This window comes from Salvia miltiorrhiza, chromosome 6 (assembly GCF_028751815.1).
Source record: "Salvia miltiorrhiza cultivar Shanhuang (shh) chromosome 6, IMPLAD_Smil_shh, whole genome shotgun sequence".
NCBI lineage: Eukaryota > Viridiplantae > Streptophyta > Magnoliopsida > Lamiales > Lamiaceae > Salvia > Salvia miltiorrhiza.
This window is the reverse complement of record NC_080392.1, coordinates 30,517,033-30,536,550: the sequence shown is the minus strand read 5'-3', so window position 1 is coordinate 30,536,550 and position 19,518 is coordinate 30,517,033. Positions and strand designations below refer to the sequence as shown.

The following is a 19,518-nucleotide window of genomic DNA, read 5'->3' as shown; positions in this document are numbered from 1 at the left end:
ACTATGTACACTGTATGCCCCAAACGGGGCATGTTTTAGTACTTCCTATGCAATTAAGTGAAATTAAGTATGCAATTTCAATCAATAGGCATTATATTCAATCAAAATGAGTCAATAGTGTTTAATTCCATTACCCCCTCAAACATATTGGAGATATATCGCATGAGAGTTAAGTATACTAAGAGTACGTGTTAGAGTACATATGATAGCATCGTAGTAATTGATACGTGTTTGATAAAAAACAAGTATTCCATTTGATGTGTTATGTCTTTAATTTGACATAGGGGATTAAAAATCCTAATTTCCGATGCCCCATGCCCTTCAAATCGGGAAAATAGCAAGAGTTCTATGGTGCACGATGACAGTGCACAACTACGTACACAGTTTAACAACTATGTACACAGTATGCCCCAAACGGGGCATGTTTTAGTAATTCCTATGCAATTAAGTGAAATTAAGTATGCAATTTCAATCAATAAGCATTATATTCAATCAAAATGAGTCAATAGTGTTCAATTCCATTACCCCCTCAAACATATTGGAGATATATCGCATGAGAGTTAAGTATACTAAGAGTACGTGTTAGAGTACATATGATAGCATCGTAGTAATTGATACGTGTTTGATAAAAAAACAAGTATTCCATTTGATGTGTTATGTCTTCAATTTGACATAGGAGATTAAAAATCCTAATTTCCGATGCCCCATGCCCTTCAAATCGGGAAAATAGCAAGAGTTCTACGGTGCACGATGACAGTGCACAATTACGTACGCAGTTTAACAACTATGTACACAGTATGCCCCAAACGGGGCATGCTTTAGTAATTCCTATGCAATTAAGTGAAATTAAGTATGCAATTTCAATCAATAGGCATTATATTCAATCAAAATGAGTCAATAGTGTTCAATTCCATTACCCCCTCAAACATATTGGAGATATATCGCATGAGAGTTAAGTATACTAAGAGTACGTGTTAGAGTACATATGATAGCATCGTAGTAATTGATACGTGTTTGATAAAAAACAAGTATTCCATTTGATGTGTTATGTCTTCAATTTGACATAGGGGATTAAAAATCCTAATTTCCGATGCCCCATGCCCTTCAAATCGGGAAAATAGCAAGAGTTCTACGGTGCACGATGACAGTGCACAACTACGTACACAGTTTAACAACTATGTACACAGTATGCCCCAGACGGGGCATGTTTTAGTAATTCCTATGCAATTAAGTGAAATTAAGTATGCAATTTCAATCAATAGGCATTATATTCAATCAAAATGAGTTATATAGTGTTCAATTCCATTACCCCCTCAAACATATTAGAGATATATCGCATGAGAGTTAAGTATACCAAGAGTACGTGTTAGAGTACATATGATAGCATCGTAGTAATTGATACGTGTTTGATAAAAAACAAGTATTCCATTTGATGTGTTATGTCTTCAATTTGACATAGGAGATTAAAAATCCTAATTTCCGATGCCCCATGCCCTTCAAATCGGGAAAATAGCAAGAGTTCTACGGTGCACGATGACAGTGCACAACTACGTACACAGTTTAACAACTATGTACACAGTATGCCCCAAACGGGGCATGTTTTAGTAATTCCTATGCAATTAAGTGAAATTAAGTATGCAATTTCAATCAATAGGCATTATATTCAATCAAAATGAGTCAATAATGTTCAATTCCATTACCCCCTCAAACATATTGGAGATATATCGCATGAGAGTTAAGTATACTAAGAGTACGTGTTAGAGTACATATGATAGCATCGTAGTAATTGATACGTGTTTGATAAAAAACAAGTATTCCATTTGATGTGTTATGTCTTCAATTTGACATAGGGGATTAAAAATCCTAATTTGCGATGCCCCATGCCCTTCAAATCGGGAAAATAGCAAGAGTTCTACGGTGCACGATGACAGTGCACAACTACGTACACAGTTTAACAACTATGTACACAGTATGCCCCAGACGGGGCATGTTTTAGTAATTCCTATGCAATTAAGTGAAATTAAGTATGCAATTTCAATCAATAGGCATTATATTCAATCAAAATGAGTCAATAGTGTTCAATTCCATTACCCCCTCAAACATATTGGAGATATATCGCATGAGAGTTAAGTATACTAAGAGTACGTGTTAGAGTACATATGATAGCATCGTAGTAATTGATACGTGTTTGATAAAAAACAAGTATTCCATTTGATGTGTTATGTCTTCAATTTGACATAGGAGATTAAAAATCCTAATTTCCGATGCCCCATGCCCTTCAAATCGGGAAAATAACAAGAGTTCTATGGTGCACGATGACAGTGCACAACTACGTACACAGTTTAACAACTATGTACACAGTATGCCCCAAACGGGGCATGTTTTAGTAATTCCTATGCAATTAAGTGAAATTAAGTATGCAATTTCAATCAATAGGCATTATATTCAATCAAAATGAGTCAATAATGTTCAATTCCATTACCCCCTCAAACATATTGGAGATATATCGCATGAGAGTTAAGTATACTAAGAGTACGTGTTAGAGTACATATGATAGCATCGTAGTAATTGATACGTGTTTGATAAAAAACAAGTATTCCATTTGATGTGTTATGTCTTTAATTTGGCATAGGAGATTAAAAATCCTAATTTCCGATGCCCCATGCCCTTCAAATCGGGAAAATAGCAAGAGTTCTACGGTGCACGATGACAGTGCACAACTACGTACACAGTTTAACAACGATGTACGCAGTATGCCCCACACGGGGCATGTTTTAGTAATTCCTATGCAATTAAGTGAAATTAAGTATGCAATTTCAATCAATAGGCATTATATTCAATCAAAATGAGTTATATAGTGTTCAATTCCATTACCCCCTCAAACATATTAGAGATATATCGCATGAGAGTTAAGTATACTAAGAGTACGTGTTAGAGTACATATGATAGCATCGTAGTAATTGATACGTGTTTGCTAAAAAACAAGTATTCCATTTGATGTGTTATGTCTTCAATTTGACATAGGAGATTAAAAATCCTAATTTCCGATGCCCCATGCCCTTCAAATCGGGAAAATAACAAGAGTTCTACGGTGCACGATGACAGTGCACAACTACGTACACAGTTTAACAACTATGTACACAGTATGCCCCAAACGGGGCATGTTTTAGTAATTCCTATGCAATTAAGTGAAATTAAGTATGCAATTTCAATCAATAGGCATTATATTCAATCAAAATGAGTCAATAATGTTCAATTCCATTACCCCCTCAAACATATTGGAGATATATCGCATGAGAGTTAAGTATACTAAGAGTACGTGTTAGAGTACATATGATAGCATCGTAGTAATTGATACGTGTTTGATAAAAAACAAGTATTCCATTTGATGTGTTATGTCTTTAATTTGGCATAGGAGATTAAAAATCCTAATTTCCGATGCCCCATGCCCTTCAAATCGGGAAAATAGCAAGAGTTCTACGGTGCACGATGACAGTGCACAACTACGTACACAGTTTAACAACTATGTACGCAGTATGCCCCAAACGGGGCATGTTTTAGTAATTCCTATGCAATTAAGTGAAATTAAGTATTCAATTTCAATCAATAGGCATTATATTCAATCAAAATGAGTCAATAGTGTTCAATTCAGTTCTACGGTCCACAATGACAGTGCACAACTACGTACACAGTTAATCGGGACTTACACAGTCTTCAACAACCAGGTCTTTTTCTTTCTCCGGGCATCTTCTCTTCGTATGATCTGTACTCTTACATATACTGCACTTCTTTTCTCGTCTCTTCCGTGGTTCAGGGTCCAACGAGTTGTTCAAATCTATGGCCTCGCTAGGAGTGGATGCCGTGCATGATCTCCTATTGTGCCCACGTCCTTGACACCTACCGCAAAATTGTCGAGGTGTGGTAGACGATTTCTCAAGATGTGATTGAGCTCTGCTGTCTTTCGGTCGTCCAGATTGTCGCTTAATGACCGGTGGTCGAATAATGTAGCCAGATACTGAAGTCGGCACATCCCACATGTCAGGTTGTGGAACTGGCTCTACCCGAGCTGCATAAGTTTGTAATAAAGCATGTTGTTTGAAATAACGTCCTACAAAGTCATAGACGTTGAGGTTGGCATGCCTAAAATAGAAAATAATTGATCAATTGTTAATTTCATTTATCAACTAAATAAATTGGAAACATTATATTAAATAAATAACCGAGATACCGTATAGCTGCACAAGCGTGACGACAAGGTATCATGTCCAAATCAAACTTACGACAATCGCATGTCAAGCTTTGTAGATCGACAAAGGTTGTCCTGTTCTCTGATTCGACTTTAAATACATGTGTCGTTGTTCCCCAAACTTTATACCGACGACCCAATTCTACAGACAAAGAGAGTTTTCTGAAAGCCTCATCTGTTATCTCGTGGTCTCTCGCTAAAGCTGCTGCGCGTCGCTGTTCAAACCATTGTTCTACAATTGAGCGATACACTTCCAACATAGCGCAAACCGGCAAACGTCTCGCCCATAACAATCGAGCATTCATACTTTCGGCTGCATTGGACGTCATAAAACCGTAGCGCCGTACCGGGCACTTAGACCTTGCCCACCTTATTAAATAACTTAAAATCAGTCAACTGTGTATAAAGTATTCAATTGATTGTGTACTATAAAGATCAACTGTGCATATTGTACTCAGCCTGTGCATATCATATATATTTAATTACTAATAAATATATAAGAAAACTAACCTTTGAACCCCAATATCCGTCAGCCTTTTGTAAGCACCCTCCGGGTTGTGGGCTTCCAAAGCAGTGAAATTGACGTTAAATACTTCATGTCGATAACTGTACGCTGCATTTTTGTATATTTGAGCTACGTGACGGTCAAATCGCGCCAAGTTCTTTTGTATATGATAATAGCACAACCCGTGAGAAACATTAGGGTATATGGACTCAATGGCACTCTGGATGTTCGTGTGTTGATCAGACACGATCAGTAAGTCATCCGGCGGATCTCCTAGGCTCATACGCAACATCGAGAAAAAATATGTCCATGATTCGTCATTCTCGATAGGACCAAGACCAATTGCAAGAGGAAAGACCCCTTCGTTCCCATCTTTGGTAACTGCGACGAATAGAACCCCTTTGTTCTTTCCTTTAAGGTGGGTTCCATCCACTACAATGACAGGCCTCAAATGATGTTTAAAGGCGTGAATAGACTGTCCAAGAGCTAAAAACATGTAGCGGAACTCACCCGTCAGAGTACTAGTCTGAACATCATATAGGGTCCCAGGATTACGCTCCCTCAACAAGTATAGATAAGTCGGGAGTCGCTGATAAGACTGCTCGAACGCGCCATACATCATCTCTATAGCAATATCCCTGGACCGCAAAGCAAACTTGTAGCCCATCTCAATGCCAAATAGCCTAAGCATCTCATCAATCATCTCTTTCGGTTTGAGAACAACCCTCTCCACCGATAATTTACGTGAAAAGTATGCAGCAACTACTCTAGACGGCAGCATTCTCGGAGCAGTGCGACTCAAATTCGAACGACAAGTGTGGTCCGGAATGAACTTAATGATTATCCAAATTCCAACTTTTTGTACTGCACGCAACATGAAAGGGCAATCGTCGTCATGTTTGCATATATAACCCAAACGTTTGTTGGTGGATCGATCCACCGCGTACTCCACTTTTTCCTCCATGTGATAAAGCCCTACAGCAATTGCCAACTCATCCTTAGACCAAAATGTGGCATTCACCGCAAGTTGATCTTTATCTGGAAACGAGGGTTCATCCCAACATAATGGTAAGGCACTATCAACCTCTGGGATGACAATCAACCAATTGCGGAGTTCATTACGCGAATCAGGATCGTCATCTTCAGCACGTACGTCTTTGTCCCGATGACGATCATTAGAAGAAAATTTACAATTCCCAATCATCTTCTCGAGGTGACCAGGATGGCGAATCCAACCTGTAAATTCATGGATTGCCGACAACACTATCTCTTCACGACGCTTGTCCACGATCTCATCATCTATAGACACTATATCATCATCAGCATCATCGTCATCGGGTATGTCGTCATCGGAAGAGGCTATCTGAGTATGCGCGTTGACTGTTGGACGCTTGCCATCGCCAAAACGCCTTGATTCAGTGCGGTTTTCTACACCAGTAGCTGATTGTTTGCCTTTCTTGACCACATATACTATTGGATAGTCATTTTGTTCCAAAAGCAATCGAAAAAAATCTGTATCATTTTTCAAAGCAACTTTTGTTCTCCTACCATCGCTCATGCTCGTCAGGTAGTGAAACAAAAAATCAGAGGCGCTTTCACCACAATCCAGTTGCTCGTTAATCTCTCGTACTAGATTATCATATGATAGCAAACCCACATGCATGTATACAAGAACCTCGTCCCCACCTATGTAATTAGATCTCTCCCAATGACCACCGTGACGAATTGCTACACGTCGCGACGACATATCTGCAAATGAATCACGTAAAGTAATTGAGTACGTATATATCATGCATGTATATACAATTAAACTGTGCACAATATTTACATAATCAACTGTGTACGTATTATACTCAACTGTGTAGAAAATAAATATTGTATTTAAAAAATAAATAAAAAATAAATAATATACTTCATTAGTCACTTAATTAACTAGCTAATTTAACAAAATTAAATATTTATTAATTTTTAATAATAAATTATTAAGATTTTTACGAGCTTGTAATTCAAATAATTAGTTAATGAATATATTAACAAATTCAAATAATAATTAATTAACAAATTCAAATAATTAATAATAAATTCAAATAGTAATAATTAAGCTAATTCATAAATAATATGTCAACTGTGTATATAATTCAACAATGCACAACATTTTTTTTTATTGTGGATGCAACTGTGTTTCTAACTGTGTAGTTAAGAACAGTTGAGCTCAACTGTGTAGTTAAGAACAATTGAGCTCCCAATTGTGTAGCTAAGAACACATTCATAGCTCCCAACTGTGTAGCTAAGAACACATTCATAGCTCCCAACTGTGTCCTCAAAATCAACTATTTATTTTATATTTTTCACACTCAATGTGGTCTTAGACGTAAATAAACTAAATTTTTTCATTACAAAACAACAAATCATGAATTTGATATCAATATATTTTAAACTGTGTCATTTACAAATACAACTGTGTTCTGCAAAAATACTGTTCATCGCTCAGTAAAATCGAAAAATAAGACATACAATTGATACATTTGCCATGAATTTAACATACATACCTAAATACAATCAGAATGCCCAAAGAATTTCGTCCGACCCAAGTGTTTTCAAATAAAAAAATCGCTATTTGTTTGGAGAAAATTTTCGTGGGTTTCATCCATTTTCGTCTGACCCAAAGAAAAGAATGAGGAAGAAGAACACAAATCCACTTTTCATCCATTTCTTCACCAACCTACCTTACATCCTCATTTATTATCACATTAATTTAGCTGTACGAACCATCTTAACCTACGAAAATCAAAGGTACGATGAAGAATCGGCAGTTTCATTAATGGTGAGGAAGAAAGAGTAATGGAAACCAAAATGAAAATGGAAAGAGAGAGAGAGACGATGAAGAGGGGTGGGTGAGGAGTAAGTGGTGCTGAGTTGGTAATTGGAGGTGGGTGAGGAGTAAATTCAATTTTTCTTTATTTTTATTCAACAATTAGTAAGGGTAACTTTGTCTTTTAATAGCATTTTGATCCCTAAAGTCATACTTTAAAAGTTGTGGCTACCAAAGTCTCAAACTATATGCTTTTGGCTAGAAGTGTCTATTGTCACATTATTATATATAATGACTAGTACATTGACAATACGTCGTTGAGGCCGAAAACTTAACAAACAAATTTCTTGGCGTCGTTAAATTTGCTAGCGAATTGCGTTTTTTTTTGTAGTGATCATTATGAATCATATTCTTTCTCGTTTCAATTCTCATTTAATCAATTGTGGCATTTAAATAATTTTTATTTTAAAATTGTTGGTATCAAATTAATAAATATATACTTGAAAAACAAAATATGTTTAAATTTTGTGACAGGAATCCAACGTGGCCGCCTCTTATGACGCTGCAAGTGGACAACTATGTGAAAGACTCCGACGACGTCCATTGACTTCACTTCACACAAATTATGTCTACACTTTCTATATATTGAGTCGTTGGTTTATCAGAATGATGGTATATATATTTGGACAATTAGAAACGAAAACGGGTCATGCTCTACCACTGGAGAGTATGTCTCAAAGATAGTCGGCTCTGAAACAACAGGCTCAGATAAAACTGGTATCGAATCAACTGGGGGTGGAGGTGCAATCGGAAACGGCTCCTCGGGAAGTGGGGGCACAACAACTAGCTCCCCTCCCTGGGCTGGTCCCTCTAACTGTCCATACGGCGGTGGAGGTGGCTCGTCAAAAGAAAAATAACAGTGGCTCAAAGTCGTGATGAAGCCACGAAAATCGGCGCTCACAAACCGCCCGAACTCAGTCTTCCTGATATACTGCGGCACCAGCGAAGCCGCCCAGTCTTGCCATCCGAGTGGCAACTGTGGAATCAGGTGAGTGATAGCCTCAGCCTCGTCTATCCCATGGGCACTAGCCTCTAACCAACGTCGATGGTAAAGCGCTAGAAACTCCCCAAGAGTATCGCCCTCTCGTAGTCCAGAAGTCCTGAACCATCGGCGTATCGCCTCGCTATATCGTCTCTGTATCGCTGCCTCCTCTCGACTCTGCATCCTGTAAAATATCATGTCCATTAGAAAAATGGATACGAAACTTACTTGGTACATCTCAATCAACAACATACTCGTCCTCGTTTGGTACAGTGGGGCATCGGCTATACTAGCCTCTACATTTCTCCTCATATTCCACATCAACTGCCTCATATCAGAATCCATCATCTCAAACAATTCCGTCATCAAAACAATTCATAACTCATTAGTAAAACAAATTCAACTTTCAATCAAGAAAGCGACAAGAAACAACATCAACCTCTTACCTCATTAAGCCGGAGGAGATGGGGTGCTGGGGTTTCGTTTCAAACTGACTCTCTCAAACTAGTCCAAGATTTCAAATTAGACTAGTACTCAATTTTAAAAGAGTAGAAGAAATCAAGGGTTCAACTTAGTCAAGCAATAGACTCAGAGCAGATGACTTGCTCTGATACCACCCTGTCGCAGCCCGAAAACCCGACACTAGTAATAGCGGGGTACGAGTATCGATACGACTATTTTTAAAGAATAAAAGATAAGAAAAACTAGGTGAACGTCATGCGGAAGCTCACGTCAAAGCATGCTAAGGAAAAACTTCATAAAATTAGCCCAAGGGTAAAATCGTCAACATTGTCATAACTTTTTAATTATTAGGAATTTCACGAACAAAAACAAAACGGGTATAGCTCATTTTTCATAAGGAAGCATAATATGCAGAGTATCGCAGCAAAAGGCGAACCGATTATATGTATGAAGACACATAACCGTGAGTGTATTGCTTGGTCTCAAAAGAAAACTAAGTATTTCAACATCAAGACTTTATTATCATAAAGGCAAAATAGAAATTTAAATTACATCGATAGAAACTCTCCCCCACTAGCACCAGACCAATCTCGCTCCCTGCTTAGCCTGCACATTTAGAAATATATGCAGGGCGTGAGTACATAATACTCAGTGGGCAAAAGCCGAAAAACAAGAAAGGTGCTCTTAGAGCTATAAGTTTGAAGCTTGCCACATCTCAGCAATACACAGAAATAAGTTAGTATTAAATGAATCTGTGCATGCAGTTTTCATAATCATGACATCATAAGTAAACGACTGCAGTCAAAGATTTTAACATGCATGTACCACATCTACAACTCATCATCATAATTAAGGTACTGAGAAGTAGGCCTCCCTCTCAAGTACCGTGACCGGCCAACCCGAAGACGGCTCGCAGTCACCTCTGTGCACAAAATCCCGCTTGTGGCAGGACCGAATTCATCTCATCAGTAGAGGGTAACACACAAGCTCAACATCAAAAATTGGCAAGTCAAACAGTCCTCAAATATCATTTAACTCAAATCATTTGTTAATCTCATAACATCATCAAATCATTTTAGAAAGTTCATATGATAAACATATACTCAAAATATTGCCCACCTGAAGTCCTTCGCTAATCCTGGAAAGAAATCAGGCAACTTACTTCTTCGTCTCGCTCGGGCCTTCATATGTCATCATCACATCGTCATCGTCATCGAAGGTTCATGTGATAAAACAAACCTTAGTCAGAAACTCAATTTCTAAATCCAATCTCATCTTAACTATAACTTCTCACTCAACGTCTATTTACCTGTTAAAACTCAATCCCTAGGTATACTCGGCTTCTAAGGATTCATACGTCCTATTTTCGACTTAACTCCCAACTCGGCTCAAACTCATAGCAATCAAGCACATAAACAAGTATAAACACTTAAGCATATTAAAAACACACATAGACAAATCAAAAACAAACTTCACTCTACACTGACTCAACTTTAAAACCTCACCAGACTCTGTACAGAACTCTTATGGGGTCGTAGATTATACCAAAAGAAACCTCTTTGAGTCTAGTTTGATTTAAAAAAAAGTAGGATCAAAACCTCCAAGTATTTTAGGAGATATGACTGTTTTACTACAGTCTACCATATTCGGCAGTTTTTAGCAACCGAAAAGTTTGATTTTTTAAAAATAGTAAACATTGTCAAAAAGGTCTGAAATATGGTGGGTACTTAGCTAAGATACTCAGGTATCAACAATAAAAATTTGGGTTCCAGAATGCTGAGGAAAGATACTGGAAAAGGTGACTCTATTGGCTACTCACCGAACAATTCGGCAGAACGTAGCAGTTTTAGTCTTACATTTTATAAAAATAGCAAACGAAGTCCAAATGACTTGAAATTTTACCGGTATGCTCAAGACTCTCAAGTATACTTACCATAAATTTTTCATGGTGTTTGGGTGTGAAAAACACCTCTAAAACAGTATGTCAGTGCGTCGTGAAAAACGACTCCGAATCATACACACAAGCAAACATGCTCAACTCAACATTTAAACCAAGCAAACTCATCAAAGCTCATTTTAAGCACTTATAGCACTTAAAAACATTCAAATACAACAAAATACTCATAATACTCAATCTCGACTCTTTTCTTTCATCATCAACTCAAATCTCATAGAAAACACTTCAACGAACGCATCAAACAAATTCTCTTTTCAATTTCATGCTCGAATTTACTCAAATACTCAAATATGATATTTTACATCATATAACTCATTATTCACATATTCATTCTCTTTTTATCATATAAACTATATTTTAATGAAAATCCATGTATCATCATAAAACTCTCAACAAAACATGGATAAAGCTTCACATAATGATTCATAGAGCAATTAGACCTCATTTTATCAAGCATCAAACTCACATCATACAAGAACTCAAAACTCATACAAACTAAACTAAGCCAAAATTTTATTTAGCCTACAATAGACTTAATCAAATATACAAAGACACTACTATTATGCTTAAAAACATATATCTTAAGCAAAATCACTTAAATAACACATAGACCAAAAAGTCCTAATTTTACTAAACTAAACTCTTTGAAAAATTTAAAAACACATATGAATCTTTAATCTATTCATATATGTTTCATTTTTAACCAATTAATCTTACATATAAACCATCAATTTACATATAAGGGCATATATACACATATCCCTAATTTTAGTAAACTAACTCACATCAAAATCATCAATTGACATCATATACTCAAATTACTCCATCAATCATCATCATATAACATCTCAATGACTCATTTACATCATCAATTCATCATTAACTCTTTGACTCAAAAGTTCCCATTTTTTGGGTAAACTAACTTCCATCAAAGTTTCACATCTCAAGGCACATATTTCACAACATACCTCAATCATCAATACTCATCACATAACTCTCATTTTTCACCCCAAATCAAGAAAAGAAAAAGAAATTTTTTTGAAGGGGTGAAGACCCATTTTTTTCGAAAATTAAGGAAATAGGGAGGGGGTGATTTTCTTGCTTCATCTTTCAAGAATACACACAGATAACATCCTTCAACCAAGAATTATAGAAAAACATGGCCACTTACCCAAATTCTTACCAAAATTCACACTTTCTCACTCTAACTTTGGAGCTCTTCTTCAAGGATTCTCTTGATTAAAAGTGGCTAGAATGTGTTTATGGAAGATATTAGAGTGGTTTAAGGTGTTTGGTAATATTTTTGGAAGCTTCGAAGGTTTTCATCAATGGAGGAAAATGGTGGAAATGAGAGATGAAGGAGATGAGTGTGTGTTGGGCGAAAATGTGTGTGAGGGAGAGAGGTGAGTTGGCCGAAAATTTTAAGTGAGGGAGAGAGAAATTAGCTTTGCAAGATTTGAATTGATATTGTGTATCTTTAAAGAGATTTGAGATCTTAGGGAATATTTGGCAAATAAATGGATGATCTCTCTCTCACTCTAATCTCTCTCTCACTCTAATCTCTACACTTCTCTCTCTCTAATCTCTACACTCTCAATCCCTACTCTCTCAATAATACACTCTCAATCTCTACTCTCTCAATCTCTACACTTAGTAATTTGAGGCATATAACATATGGTAGAGAAATTAAAATAAAGTGTGAAAAGGGTGATTAAATAAAAATCACAATAACTATGGAAATGTCACTCATTAATAAAATACCATAGTATAATTATTCATGTGACCAAAATAATAATTATAGCACTATTATTAGTGCACCCACTCAATTATAATATTCCTCTTCGTAGGAAAAATAATTTAAAAAAAATATTATGCTTGGAAAAATTTTCATAAACCGGCATCATTCGATTTCTCGATAAATATATCCCACACTTGCTTTGGAAACTTAATCAAAATTCCAAATGCAAACGTCTCACATAAAAAAAATCATAATAACTTGGTCACAGTGACACACATCACGAAAATCACATAATCAATCAGTCACGTCGATTCACATAACGTCACATCAAAGCAGTCGACAATGACAAACAAACTAGACGTCTCTCGGACCAACTCTTTTTCATCAAGGTTCTCACTCTTTCTTCCTCGACTCTATGTCAACTCATTATTCCTATTTTCTTAATAGGTCAGTCAATCTCTGATAACTCAGTATCTGGTAAATCTATTCCCAGTAGTCGGAAATAAAATAAAATCTCAACCCAATTCAATCAGCATCTCTATCTCAGCTCATTTCTCGAATCTCATTACTCTAACTCTATCATCAGTTCAGTCACTCGTATCTCTATTTAAAAGACAAATTGTCTTATCTGGTCATAAAAAAAAAGTAGTCTCGCATCTCGACATCTCAGTACTCTCAATAGTGTTAAGACACTATCTCACAACATAAGGAAAAGTACGGGGTGTTACACTTTCAGATTCCCTTGTTCTACTCTATCAATTTTATTAGTCGTATCGATACCCAATCTACGCTATCACTGGCTAGATGTCGGGCTGCGACAGAGTGGTATCAGAGCGGTTTATCTGCTCTGAGTTTCATTCTTGATTAAGTTCAAACTTCTTGATTGAGTTAAACTTTCACGATTGAGCCAAATGATTGATTTCAACTATCCTTGAGTTGAGTAAATCTTTTGATCTCATTTACTCATGAGACTAAGTCCTACCTTGAGAATGAGTCTAGCCTATCTTGAATCCTTAAGCTAGAGTGAACATAAGAGTGAGAGTAAGTCTAAAACAACACCTCAGCGCCCCATCTCCTCCAGCTCAACGAGGTAAGAGTTATTATTATTGCACTGTTTTGATGTTGAATATTGATTGTGATGAACTAACGAGATATGTAATATTTTGATGGATCGAACTGCTTGAGGTGATGGAATATAGTGTGAGCCAGTGGTTTTGGAATAAATGGAGAAATATTAAGGCTAGAATAGCCAATGCACCACCGTACCAAACGAGATTGAGTATGTCATTGTTTGAGATATACCAAGTAAGTTCTTTATCCTTGATGTGATAGAAGTTAAAATTTTATTGCAGGATGCAACGACGTTTAAGAGAGATGATGCGCCGATGGTTCAGAGATTATAGGCCCCAAGAAGGGGATACACTCGGTGAGTTTTTAGCCCACTACCACAACCGATGGATGGAGACTACCGCATATGGGATTGACGAAGCAGAGGCAATCACAAATTTGATTCCACAGTTACCACCTGAATGGCAGGATTGGGCGGCTTCACTAGTACCACAGTATATCGTTAGGACTGAGTATGGACGTTTAGTGCGTGCAGATTTTAGGGGTTTTGTAGCGACGATTAGTCACCGCTACTTTGCATTTGATGAGCCCCCACCACCACCATATGATGCACCCCCTCCTCTGACAGATCCTTTTCCTATTATACCCGCACCCCCAGTTGATGAGGTTCCATATGTTCCGGAGCCATTCGTGCCTGATGAGGTCGTTGCTTTTGAGCCCATTGTCCCAGATTCTACTGTTCCGGAGTCGGGCATTCTGCAGACTGGATCGCCGTATATGGATTTTGATTCATTTCATTACTTGACACTGATACCCTTTCCCAGTGCTGATCTGCCTCCTTGGGAGCCGGCCCCAGCGACAGCGCCATTATCATTGCCTCCTTCAGAGATTATACCACCTATTCCATCTCCGATGCCTTTGGACCGAGTATGTGCCTTTTGATCCTTACCCGAGGGTTACTCCTCTACCTGAGCCGGGCACATTTGAATTCCAGCTTTATATGCATCCTATTCTATACCCGCCATCCAGAAATGCACAGGAAGGACCGTCTCATCCGATTCAGATTGATAGTGATGATGAGGACCCAGACGAGGAGACGCTAGAGATGACAGTTGGGCATGGACAGACCCGACCACTACGGCGTCGGACCACAGCTGATGGAGTGGATGTTTGGGAGCCTATTCCAGAGCCACTTGTTTGTTACCCGATGGCAGACACAGATGTTGAAGATGAGACAGAGGATGATGATGATAGTGGGACCCGCTTGGTTGATGGAGGTGAGGATGAGGAGATTGAGCCCAGTGAGGATATGACAGTAGATGATGAAGGAAGTAGAGTATCCGGAGATGCTTTCGGGGGGACTGGATGGATCTGAGTGAGAGTAGCTACATATGATGATGGGATGGTGATGCTTATATGTAGATAGATGTATATAGATAGAGATGCATAGTATAGTGAGTATATCAGTATCTTCAGTATCTGACATATGTAGATGCCTAGTACGTATGACGACCGTTTTGATAGAGCGTCATAGTATGTATTAGGGGACATTTTGCTGTATATATCCCATTTTGTAAAAGTCCTCATAAGAGGCAATTTTCATATATATATATGATGATGACCCGAGGGTCTTTTATAAATAAGAGTTTTGTTTTATGCTTTCATATTATGATGTTAAATACAAAAAGAGATTTCCACTAAGAGATGTAATGTTATAGAGATAATATGATGTTGAGTAAGAACCCTAAGATTAGTGATTTATAAGAACTAGTTTTAAGAGCTGACGTATGTTTTCTTTTTAAGAATGCCGCCAAGAAGAAGATATAGAAATCAAGAGGAAGAAGAGGAGGAACAAAGAGAACCTACGCCACCACCACACCTTCTACAGCCAGAAAGAAGAATAGAAGAACTCTTTTTTAGGCAAAATCCGCCTACCTTTAATGGGTCTGGAGATCCTGCGGAAACTGAAGAATGGATAAGGAGTATGGAGCGGATCTTTAGATTTCTGCGATGTGATGATCTCGAGCGTCTTATGTGTATGTCGTATCAGCTTAAGGGGTCAGCGGATTTTTGGTGGGAAGCAAAGCAGAAAACCATGACCCCAGAACAAATGGCTGCTCTAACTTGGGAGCAATTTAAGATAACGTTGTGTGAAAAATATGTACCGCGAAGTTATCGAAAGAAGAAGGAGACGGAATTTGTAAATCTGAGGCAGGGAAACAAAACAGTAGCTGAGTACGATCGTCTGTTTTGTGATTTGGCTCGAAATGCACCATATCGAGTAGATACGGATGAGAAGATGTCAGAGCTGTTTTGCTCTGTACTAAAACAAGATATACGGGTTGTCTTGGCAAGTCAGAGTGCGCTGTCATATGCTGAAGCTTTAAATCGAGCATTGGATATGGAACTGGCAATGCAGCCAGAAAAGACGAGTCAAATTTCTGTACCCCAGTCGAACCCGAACCCTCAAAGGGGAAATCAACCTTTTTCGGGACAGGGACAGAAAGGAAAGAGGAAATGGGAAGACCGAAGTCGAGAATTTAAAAAGCCATGGCAGTACCAGAATGCACCACCATAATTTCAAAACAGAGATAAGCGACCTTATCGTGGACCTCCGGCAACACCACACGGACCTCGAGAGATACCACCTTGTCCGAAATGTAACAAGCTACATCTGGGAGAATGCAAGATCGGAACGAACAACTGCTATACCTGTGGAAGGGCTGGACATTATTCAAATCAATGTCACGGCCGCGCCCGCTAAGGATAGCGAGTTTGGGGAAATCGCGATAAAAGGGGAGGGGATTTAGGAGCGGGATTAGAAAAGGGGCATATCTAACCTTTCGGTGACTCGACATTATATAAGACAACAACCGGAATGACTAAATATTAATCAAGGGCCGAAAAGGGGCCGAACATAATTATCCGAGAGGGTACTTGAAGAGTTTGAAAACATTGTTGAATAGTACATATTGTTTGACGAATATCATGATATCTAGCAAATCAGTGTATGCAGCGGAATAACAACAACTCGGGCATATGTATGAAGACATATACCCTGCTCTGATGTAGTCGTCCTAGCTCGACAAAAGCTCCGCTTGCACACCACATTCCCGATCATCGCTCAACCTGCACATTTAGAAATACATGCAGGGCTAAGTACGAAGGTACTTAGTGGACACATGCCAAAATATACATATATGCATAATATTTTATTGTCAAGCCTTTTAGCAGTAGTAAGATACGAGGGTTTTCCTTTAAAGACTCGTATTTACCAAAATATCATTTCTTTCATAAATAACCCGGGCAGGCATTTTAACATCATTAATCACCATATCAGTAACTCGTGCCGAGAGGTAGGCCTCCCTCTACGGACACTGTGATCGGCCAACCCGCTAGATGACTCACGATCACAAGGGTGTACACTAATTCCGAAGGGATTTGCGGTCCCATCCAGAATCCGAATTCGATTAGCATCAGATAGGTAATTAACAACAAAATATAAAGCATTTAGGCATTGACAATATCATTCAAAAATCTTAAGCATAAAATTGTAACAGTTCTATAATATGGTTTTAGTTTATACGTAAGAAAGCCTCACCTGGTAGTGGTGACTCACGTCTAAGCCTTAAACTCTTTGCGTTCAACCTTAATTGAAAAGAATAACGCAAGGTCTTAGACCGTGGAAAATCTAACATAAATGAGGATGCGTAAGGTAATTATGCATGGCTCATATTCTGTTTATTAGACTGAGGTGATACTAAGGGAAATTCTATCTCCAGTCCTTGTTATTAAAGCAATTAATCCAACTAGGTTTCGTCTCGTGAGATCTAATAATTACTATATTGATTTGCTCTCTTAAGGGTGTTCTAAATCGCTAATTTAATAATAAACTCCCTTCGTGAGTAAAGGAAAAGAAATGAAACTCAAACACCCTAAGTTCTTTCTCTCTCTATCTCACGTCTGCTCTGCCTCATTGTTCTCTGCTCTGGAAAGTCAGCTCTGGCTGTTTGGTCAGCTCTGGCGATTTTAGCTCTGGAAAGTCAGCTTTGGCCTTTAGGTCAGCTCTGGCGAATTTAGCTCTGGATGTTCGGCTCTGCTCTGGTCAGCTCTGCTCTGGCGTTTTCCAGCTCTGATCTGGAACTTCCAGCTCTGCTCTGGTGTTTCCAGCTCTGCTCTGGAAATTTCAGCTCTGCTCTGGCATTTTCTAGCTCTACTCTGGCATTTCTAGTTCTGCTCTGGTGTTTCCAGCTCTGCTCTGGCATTTCCAACTCTGCTCTGGCATTTTCTAGCTCTGCTCTGGCATTTTCTGTTCTGCTCTGGTATTTTCTGGGCAGAACGACGAGGGTTTCCAGTTTCCAAAACCAGGGTTCTTCATTCTTTCTTGCCTCGATTCTCACTCGTACGTTGGCCTAAATCTATTCCTATGTGAGCATGCTGTGCTTGTTCAAGTTCATCTACGTTTAAAGCCTAAAGTTCTCGTCGTTTAAACAAGGGTTCAAGCCGTGGTTCTACCGGAAAAGTGACCTAACATGCTTCTAGTGTTCGTGTTTTTCATGCCAAAAGAAGTAGCAACAGAGGTCGAGAGTTACCTTGCTGTCGTGCGCTTTGGTCGGACAAGCACGATGGTTCCTCGCTTCTTCGATCGTCGAGGTTCAAACTGGAATGAAATCTATGTTCTTAGGCTTGAAAACAGATGGAAGGGAACACGGCGAAGGGAGGAAAAAGACCGCGTCTTACCTTGAAAGTGCAACGAGGATCTTGGTCTTCTCTTCTCCGTGGAAGGCGTCGAGAGAGTGATGGAGCTCTTGCAACTTGCTGCTGGATTTCAGAGTGCCGAAAGGAGTGAAAGGGTGGCACAAAGGGGTTGAAGGGGAGTTTAAATAGGGGAGCTCGGCTGGTGCACTCGAGTGCCTAAGGGGGAGGGCTCGGCTGGTAGCCCTGCCATGCGTGGAATAGGGGACACCCTTCAGTTGCTCGCCCAATGGAGGGGCTGCTGCTGCTCTGCTGCTGCTGTTGCTGCCGTGCTGTGGAGGTGGAGTGTGGCTCTTCGGCTGCTGCCCAATGGGAGGAGCTGCAGCTGGCGTGCGTAGGGGCGAGGCCTTTCGGCTGCCCAGCCCAAGGCTGCTGCCGTGGCTGCTGCTGCTCTGGCGTGGAGGTAGCGTGCGGCCCTTCGACTGCTCGCCCAATGGGGGCTGCTGCCGTGTCCGTTGCCCACCTCACCCTCCTTCTTTCCTTTCTAATCCTAGGTGTAGCCGATGTAGAGGTAGAGAGGTGTAGAGTGGCGTGATGTGACCTAAGTGAATGATCTAAATAAAAACCTCTCAGTATTGGTTTCTCCGAAATAGAGAAATGGGTTTCGTTTTTGCTAAACGATAATGCTAAATTAAATCCGTAGATTTAATTATGCTCAAAGTCGGAATTAATTCACGACTTGGTAAATCATGCGAAGATAAACTCCATCTTGGTAAATAACACAACTTAGCTAAGTTGGTTATAACTCGGATTAATAATCATTCATCAACTCAAAGATTCTCATCGCGGTCTTAAACGCGCGAAAAATAAATAAAGCATACTGTTAACTAAGTGACTTTGTCACCAAGATTCATAAATTCAGAAACATAATAGAAAACATAAAACTTCAATTACTGGCAGATAGGTAAATAAACACACAATACTGTAATTAAA

General features: G+C 38.8%; 2 protein-coding genes and 1 long non-coding RNA gene across 3 annotated transcripts; 1 reads left to right on the top strand and 2 right to left on the bottom strand.

The window, feature by feature from the left end:
• Positions 1-3,618: 3,618 nt before the first annotated feature.
• LOC130989034 (uncharacterized) lies at positions 3,619-6,483 on the bottom strand. The gene is made up of 3 exons (XM_057913022.1): positions 4,757-6,483; positions 4,229-4,615; positions 3,619-4,140 (listed from the first exon to the last, which is right to left on the bottom strand). The coding sequence occupies exons 1-3, from the start codon at positions 6,412-6,414 to the stop codon at positions 3,693-3,695; spliced, it is 2,493 nt and encodes an 830-aa protein (XP_057769005.1). The 5' UTR covers positions 6,415-6,483; the 3' UTR covers positions 3,619-3,692.
• A 2,949-nt stretch (positions 6,484-9,432) lies between these two features.
• Positions 9,433-12,473, bottom strand: LOC130989058 (uncharacterized). The gene is made up of 3 exons (XR_009090433.1): positions 12,196-12,473; positions 10,187-10,248; positions 9,433-9,673 (listed from the first exon to the last, which is right to left on the bottom strand). It is a non-coding gene; the product is annotated as an uncharacterized LOC130989058 (long non-coding RNA).
• A 3,341-nt stretch (positions 12,474-15,814) lies between these two features.
• On the top strand, positions 15,815-16,408 carry LOC130990748 (uncharacterized). The gene has a single exon (XM_057914976.1). It carries the CDS (start codon positions 15,815-15,817, stop codon positions 16,406-16,408), a length of 594 nt encoding a protein of 197 aa, XP_057770959.1.
• Positions 16,409-19,518: the final 3,110 nt, after the last annotated feature.

Coding starts and splice junctions, on each gene's coding strand:
- LOC130989034 (XM_057913022.1), bottom strand. CDS start 6,414: ATGCATGTGGGTTTGCTATCATATGATAATCTAGTACGAGAGATTAAC. Junction 4,616..4,756: donor ACGGATATTGGGGTTCAAAG/GTTAGTTTTCTT, acceptor TTATTTAATAAG/GTGGGCAAGGTCTAAGTGCC. Junction 4,141..4,228: donor CACGCTTGTGCAGCTATACG/GTATCTCGGTTA, acceptor TTTCTATTTTAG/GCATGCCAACCTCAACGTCT.
- LOC130990748 (XM_057914976.1), top strand. CDS start 15,815: ATGGAGCGGATCTTTAGATTTCTGCGATGTGATGATCTCGAGCGTCTT.